Genomic DNA, 9,010 nt, shown 5'->3' with positions numbered 1-9,010 from the left:
TACGCAGATTGATTTCTATTTCTAGTTAATTTCTTCCTCTATATTTTTCTATGCACATATTTCATTTTTCCCCTGTCTCTGTTGCTCTATTTATCCCTCCAGCCGTCTGGTAGCGCAGTGGATAGCGCTTCGACTTACCATCCCCGTGTTCGGCAGATCGAGCTCGTGAGTTTCCACTGTGCCCGGCGGTCACTGACGTGCGTATACAACACGTCTCAGTGCATATAAGCCCGACGCAGCATCTGCTCCGCAGATCTGCCTTATGTTTCTCTCTCTCTTTCTCTCTCTCTCTCTCTCTCTCTCTCTCTCTCTCTCTCTCTCTCTTTCTTTCTTTCTCTCTCTCCCTTCTCTCTCTCTCTCTCTCTCTCTCTCTCTTTCTCTCTCTCTCTCTCTCTCTCTCTCTCTCTCTCTCTCTCTCTCTCTCTCTCTCTCTTCACCCCCCCCCCCCCCCCCCCAACTCTCTTACCTCCTCCCCCTAACACACATAACCTTTCTCTCTCTCTCTCTCTCTCTCTCTCTCTCTCTCTCTCTCTCTCTCTCTCTCTCTCTCTCATATCTAGCGATGAACACAGACTTCACTTATGGGGGCGACTGGACATTGTTCTAGAAGGGGGGCGGGGTCGCCAGAGAGCCCGACCTGAGCGGCTTGTATAAACAAACACGGTCTCTAGGGTCTCGGCACGCCTGCCTCTGTGGGCATAGGAGGATTTTCACTGATTTAGCTTCCAATGTATGTATTGTTTGTCAATAATAAACCACAAATGATATGAAAATAATCATATCACGCACTATGGCGTAATTCAGGTGCCAGGTCTGCGAAGACCTGCTTATCCAGGTGACACAGATCCTTGAAGATAGGACACGAGTCATGAGAGAGGTCAGAATACATGTCCTCTCACGTCGGTGACACGACGTAGACTGGAGGGGCAAGAGCAAGTGTCCCATGCTTCAGATTTACAGAAACTGAGAGATAGCTGGACATTCCGAACAAGCTGTATGGATGTTTAGAAATGGTCAGGTAATAAAAAATTGAAGAAGTACAAACACCTTGCATCGATCACATAATTGTAGTTGACAACTGTGTATATCCGATTGTGACTTCCCTTCTTCCGAGACTATGATAGCCCGAGTAGGATTTTATTGAGATGTGGATGAATATCATTTTGTAGCGTGACATCATCCTGTTGATACAAACATATTTCTTTAGACTTTTGATAATTCTTGCCTCCAGGGACATAGTTGTTTTATTAACATATATGTGCGTCACATCTTCAAGTGTGTAATTATTTACTTAAGGGAGAGGATTAAGCATGGTGGAGGTGATGATTTATACTGTCACAACGCTCTCCTGGTATGTAAACATTTAAAATCTGAAAGCTTGTGATTGACCCGCCTTTGTTCGTATATATTTCAACATGTTGACATAGTGTAAGGTTTTGTTAAATTAGTGAGCCCAAAGGGGACAAGTTTGGGGGTGAGGTTACTATGTTACTCTTCCTTTTGAGATGTACGCATCACTTGTCTCAATAAAATCGTCAAGTAAAAAAAAACTCTCTCTCTTCCTTTCCGTTGTTATATTTAATATTTATATTTATATAATATTTATTATATATATTATATATATATTATAATATTATATATATATACACACACCCCCCACACACGTGTGTGTATTATGTGTGTGGTGTGTTTTATATTATTAATATATATATTTTGATTATATTTATATATATATATATTTATATTTAATATATTATATTATATATACATCTCTTTTCTCTCTCTCTCTCTTCTCTTTTCTCTCTCCTCTTCCTCTCTATTTAAATATATATATATTATATATATATATATTATATATATTATATATATATATATATATATTATGTAAATTATATATATATTTATATATTTATATATATTAATTAATTTTATTACATTTTATATATACATTATTATAAATAACAATATATATACAATATATATATATTTTAAAATTTTATATATATTTTTTTTTTTTTTTAAAATTTTTATTATATGTGCGTTGTGTTTTGTGTGTGTGTGTGTGTGTGTGTGGTGTGTGTGGTGTGTGTGTGTGTGTGGACGTTGCATATATGCCCATTTAAAATTTATATATATATTATTTTATAATATATTATGTATAATATATTATATTATATTATATATTTATTATTTAATGCACTACACACCACCATATAATCATTGATCAGTCTTATCTTATCTAGGCTGCATACTCAGGGCGACTCACGACCCTCTGGATATTGCTCCCTGTGGTAATAAAATTATAAAAATATGAAATATACATAAAATTTTTTTAAACCCATTTTTTTTTTCCTAAATTTATTTTTCCTTCATTTATTTTGATAGCATAGGAAACAAAATTTTTTGGGTCCACAAACCGACCGTTTGGGGGACAATAAAAATTTAAGATCATTGTGCCCCCAGTAAAGTTTTATAAGGGAAAGAAAAGGGGAGTTGTGTATGTGATTAGATTATAAAACAACCCTAGTACACACACAAGCGCGCGGGTATGTTTTTAAACTGAACTAAGCAATTTTATTATGGATTTATTAACTATTACACTTATTACGTTTTGTTTTGAATCTTATATATATATATTATATATATATTATATATATATATTATATATATATTTAATATTTATTTAGGTATGTAGTATATATTGTTATGTTATGTAATATATTATAATATATATTATATATAAATACATTCAAAATATTAAAAACACACACCACAACCACATATATTTTATAAATTATTATATATTATTATATTATATATATTTTAAATAATGTGGTGTGTGGTGGTGTGTGGGGTGTTGTGGTGTGTGTGGTGTGTGTGTGTGTGTGTGTATTTTATTTTTGATGTATTTATTTTTATATTATAAATTTTTTTTTAATATTATTATTATTAAAATATTTTTATATAATTATTTTATACATACATACAACACCACCTATATATTTATGATTAATATATAATTATATATATACATTAATATAATACATATTATTATAATACAAAACCACACCCCCACACACAACACCACAAATATATATATTATAATTTATATATTATATATATATTATATATATATATATAATATATATATAATATATAATAACATATACATATAAAAAAAATATGTATATATACATATATTAGATCATAACACACACACACACACAACACCCATATATATATAGTAAATATTATTAAAATATTTATAAATTATGTATATATATATATATATAATTAGCATAATATATATATATATATATAATATTGTGTGTTGTGGTTTGGTGTTGTTTTGTTTGTGTGTGGGGTGGTGTGTTTTTGTGTGTGTTTTATGGGCGTGTGTGTGTGTGTGTGTGTATGTATCTATTATATGTTTTATTTTAAATTTTTTTTTGTATATTTTTTTATTTATTGTATATAAACATATATAGGGTATTGTATTTAATAATATTTTTATTAATATATTAATATATATAATATTTATATGTGTTGTTGTGTGTGTGTTGTTGTTGTTATAATATATTAATATTAATATTATAATATTTATTAATATATATATAATATATGATTTGTATATGTTATGTAATGTATAGTATATGTATATGTAATGTATATATATTATATATATATTTTTTATATATAAAATATTTTAGATATATATATATTAGTTGGGTGTAGTATCTGGTATATTTAATATTTATATATATATATAATATATATTTATATTTATAAATATATAAAATTTTTATTTATATGTGTAATATATATAAATTATATTAATATATAAATTATTTTTTAAAAATAATATATAATTTAAAATATTTATTTATTATTTTATATAATATAGTTATTTAAGTTGTGTGTGTGGGTGGGTGTGTGTGTATATGTATCTATATATTTTTATTATACTTTATTATTGTCTTGTATATGTATATTATATATATATATATTATATTTATAACTTATTTATATATGTATGACGTAGTAAAATATATATTTTAATATATATATATCATATATATATGATGTACTATGTTTATTATATAATATATAATTTTAATATATATATAATGTATAAACATATTTATTATATAATATATTTATATATTATTAGTTATAATATATTATAAAATAAATTATATATATAAAAAATATTATATTAAATAATATATAAAATTATAAATAATATTATATTATATTTATTATATATATAAATATATACTATTTTTTATATATACGGGCGCGCGCGCGCGTTGGTGTGTGTGTGTGGTGTCTTAATTATATATATAATTTATTATATATATTTATATATAATTATATATATATTAATATTATATTATGTATGTTATACTAATTTTTGTATTACTTATATATAGGGTATATATATATATATATGATATATATATATATATATATATATATAATATATATAACTATAAATTATAATATAATATTATATATATCTTTAAACAAAGACACATTCATCTAGAATATAGGCGTTACAGATAAACAAAAACAGATAATTGAGAGTGAATGCGGATTTGCAATATGAAAACAAGTAACAAAAAATAAAATAATGCGATAATAATATTTTAAACCCACCCGGCATCACCCGGCACCATCATTCTGATGGTTTCCCTGAGCATTTATGGTGTCTTTATCACAGACTGGCTCTCTCTTGGCCTGAGGGCAACTATAGGACCCGAGCCCGATCCTACCGCCGCTCTTTGGGGCATAAGGGCCACTAATGTTTGTGAGGAGGCACGTTTTGCAGCTCCCCGGGGGGCTTTATCCTGACCAATTGGCGGGCAGGACGCCGTTTTGGCTTGTTCACCGTCAGGCAATGCCTTTTGAAACCCCGTAAATGCCTCGCTTGGGATCCTGGCATGGGAGGGGGTGGCACCGGCCCTTCCCGTGTTTCCTGACGAAGGAACTGAGGGCTGCGGAGTCTGCTGAGAGGTCGTGGGGGCTGCTGCCCCTTCCTTGGATTTTGGGAGGTCTCTTTCGAATCACTCGTAGCCAGGGCATCAGGGAGGGTGGTGGGACGGGGAAAATATTATAATATATATATTAAAATTTAAAATTTATATAGTATATTTATTTTAGAATATATATTTTATCATTTATAAAAAAAATATAATAATTTACATTTTAATATTAAAAAAATTAAAAAAAATTTAAAAAATAAATAAAAATATTAAAATATTATTTTATATATATATATATTAAGTTTATATTTATTTTAAAAATTTTAAAATAAAATTTTTTTTTACCCACAAAAAAAACCTTTTTTGTTTTTGTGTTTTTTTGTTGTGTGGGGGTGTGTGGGGGCATAAATAATTTATATTAAAAACATTTTTTTATATATACATTTATATAGATAATTTTTATTTTTATTATATAAAATATATATATATTATTTTTAAAATTTATATAGGGTTGTGTGGGGTGTGGGGGTGTGTTGTGTGTGTTTTGGGGGTTTGTTTTATGTTTTGTTTTTTTTTAATTATATTTTTATATTAATATATAAATATAATATATAAAAAATTTTTTTTATAATTTTTAAAAATTTTAATTTTATTTTAAAAAATTTTATTTTTTATAAATATTATATTTTTATAAATATATATAAATATTTTTTTTTTTTTATAAAAATTAAAAAAAAAAATAAAAAAAAAAATTAAATTATATTTTTTATTTTGTTTTTTTGTTTTTTGGTTGTTTTTTTTTGTTTTTTGTTTTTTGGTGTGTGTGTGTGTTGTGTGTGTTGTGGGGTTTTTATACATACAAAACAAAAAAAAAACTTTTTTCAAAACATATCCCCAACACACACAAACACCAAAATGAAAAAAAAAAAAAAAAAAAAACCAAAAAAACATATTTTTTTTTATATTATATTATTTTTTTGTTTGATATTTTTTAAAATTTTTATATATATTATATTTAAAAATTTATTATTTTTATATAAAATTTTATATTTTTTATATATTATATATATTTTTTTGAAAAACCCTTTTTAAAATTTTTTTTTTTTTTTTTTGTTTTTTGGGTTTTTGTATAAAAAAACATAATATTTTTTCTTATTTTAATATATATATAAAAAACTAAAAAATATTTTTTCTTTTCATATATATATTTTAATAATAATAAAAAACACACACACACACCCCACACACAAGGTCTTATTGTATAGAATAAAATTATTTATTTAAAAATGAAAGGTTTTTAATAAAAAAACATAAATTTCCCGGGGTTTTATGTTTTCTAGTGACTCCTCTTGATAATCTTTCACAGGCCCCGAGCTGCATCACCCTTGGGACTTTCGGACTCCAAACCACATCCCCCAGAATTGGTCGTTACCCCGGGGGCCAATCACCGCCGGGTCGGGCAGCTCACTGACCATGGGAAGAGTCAGCACTGCCCTGGTACTGACCTGGACTTCGCTTCAAATTAGGTCACATTAGTTCATACAGTATTAGTTCGACCTTTCAAGTCGGGAGGACCTCCCCTCTCCTTTCACCTCCTCAAGGATTCCAGGTAGACAGTATTTAGTGCCATTAGTGACGTATTTCATATACGGTGCATTGTCTGTGTTTTCCTTAGTGTTGTTTTTATATTTAGTATTATTGATATACTTATGAGCTTGATTCGTTAGCCTTTGCGATGGCTCAGCTTCCCCTTGTGTAGTCCCCCCCCCCCCCCCCCCCAATATATCGTGCCTCCCTTGTAAATAATGTTATATATATCTTGATTTATTTATATTGTTAAATGTTTTAGTACCGTGTTTCACACCATCCCTTATATTTTATGTATGGGAATTTAGATCAATCTCTGCTCGCCACATATTCGGGTGCAAGGACGGGACCCGTTTTGCCCAATTACACAAAAAGTGGTAGTATTTAGATTAGTATACTATTTACACCAAACTAGTAGTAGACGACACATCTTATACCCATCACACACACACACACATAACACACACACACACACACACACACACACCACAAACAACACACACACAAAAACACACACACACACACACAATATATAATATACATCCATTTTATTAACATACATATATATACTATCTTTATATAAATATATTATATCTACATATATAGATTTATATATATATCTATATATATATATATATATATATATATATAGAGAGAGAGTGAGAGACGAGAGAGAGAGAGATATAGAGAGAGAGATAGATATGTTCTTATATCTATGAATATATATATCTATATATATCTATATATATTATTATATATATATAGATAGATAGATAGATGATATGCACATATATATATATATAATATATATATATTTATTTTTATATAAATTTATATTTATTTTTATATGTATGTATGTCTGATATGTTATAGATATATATATATATATATAAATAAATTAAAAATATATACCATATATTGATAGATATACATACATTATTATTAAGTAATATATAATTATATATATTTATATATATTTGTATATTTTATACCACACACATATATAATATATATATATATATTTATTATATATATATATATATATATTTATATATACATAAACAAATATAATGATAAAAGGCCGTGTCTTTACAGCATTAGCCAATACAAATTTCTTCTCTTCGCTCCAAATTTAGCTAATAATTTAACATTGCTATTCCTTCTAAGAGACCTTTTTTCCAGCTCGGGAATAATAGTCTGGCTCCACAAGATCTTGGAATGTGCTCTACAGCAGGCGCAACTAACCTCTCTCGCGCTGAGCACCCGAAATGATCAATGTTTCTCAGATGCGCTGTATCACGCTCAATGGAGAACGTTTGCAGCAGGGCAGCCACAGCACTCGTGAGGTATTTGTATTTGTGTATGATTTCTCTTTCTCGCTCTCTCTCTCTCTCTCTTGATGAATGGACGTTGTGAATTTGCAGAAATTTAAGGGTTAATTAGGAACGAAAGTACGAGTTTTAAAACGGTCTTGTCCAGGTTTCATGTTAAAGCAGTGAATATCTCCCGGGCTTGCGTCGCGGGTGAATGGGCAATTGGCTTGTACGGTTAATAGCCTCTTTGTGCACCTTTGTTTCGGTCGGCTTTTTTCCGACCAGGAAGTGTGCTGACTTAGCCAGTCTCCTTTGCACTCGTGCGTGCAACAAACAAGTATTGCTTGTGATGGAGTGTTGTCAGCATCATTCAAAAACTTGGCGGTACAGACCCGTTACATAGGTACCACGTATTGGTAATTGCGATATATTTTTTTCGGTCTTCAGTATTTGTTCACTTATATCCTATTAATTCGGACAAACTCCATCACTTAACAGGAAGAAAAGTCATTAATAATCCCAGAATTATCCTAATTCCTTCACAGTTTGTAGAAATAACCGTAGATGTGTCTACACTTGCACATGAGATCCGTTCAGAAAGGTCGAGCAGAGCAGATTCTAAGCTAATTTTGTTTATTTACGGTATAAGAATTCTCGTAAGTGAGTCCTACAAAATTCATACACACACAGCCTCATATACGTACCATACAAATGAAGTTAGTATGACTTAGGATTTATTATAACGGTAAATAAAGCCGGGCTTGATCTCTCGCCTGTGTAGTGGGTAGATTTGATATAAGAGAACTTTGATATTGATTAAGTGCCTACCCCCGTGGCCGTAGCCTCTGCTCCCAAATCTGCTTATCCTTAACCTTATGATTAAAAGACATTAATGCCTTACAAGATCGAAAGGAATTATGTGTTGCAATGTAGGCACTTCTGAGGTTCTCAGTCGGCGGTTCTTCATATTAACAGCAGGCGCCAACTCACGTACTTTCTACTTAACCTATATACATACACACACACACATCCATCCCATCCATCCATCCATACAACATACAACACATTTATACATATATCTCTACTCTCAATTCTCTTTCTCTATCTCTCTCTCTCTCTCCCTCT

At 29.1% G+C, this 9,010-nt stretch overlaps 1 protein-coding gene across 1 annotated transcript in view; it reads right to left on the bottom strand.

The window, feature by feature from the left end:
* The window catches only part of LOC147471844 (uncharacterized), a 2,895-nt gene extending 1,658 nt beyond the window's left edge, over nucleotides 1–1,237 (bottom strand). Inside the window, exons 1-3 of the mRNA XM_086536693.1 lie at nucleotides 1,226–1,237; nucleotides 888–992; nucleotides 661–690 (exon numbers count right to left, since the gene is read on the bottom strand). Of these exons, the coding sequence (XP_086392819.1) occupies nucleotides 661–690; nucleotides 888–992; nucleotides 1,226–1,237 (147 nt within the window). The remainder of the gene's footprint in view (nucleotides 1–660; nucleotides 691–887; nucleotides 993–1,225) is intronic.
* Between the last annotated feature and the right edge of the window lie 7,773 nt (nucleotides 1,238–9,010).

The sequence above is a fragment of the Penaeus japonicus genome, unplaced genomic scaffold (genome assembly GCF_977035675.1).
Source record: "Penaeus japonicus unplaced genomic scaffold, GWHDUDI00000001_assembly GWHDUDI00000005, whole genome shotgun sequence".
Lineage (NCBI taxonomy): Eukaryota > Metazoa > Arthropoda > Malacostraca > Decapoda > Penaeidae > Penaeus > Penaeus japonicus.
Note: the sequence above shows the minus strand (reverse complement) of the source record. Positions and strands in the feature narration are given on the sequence as shown.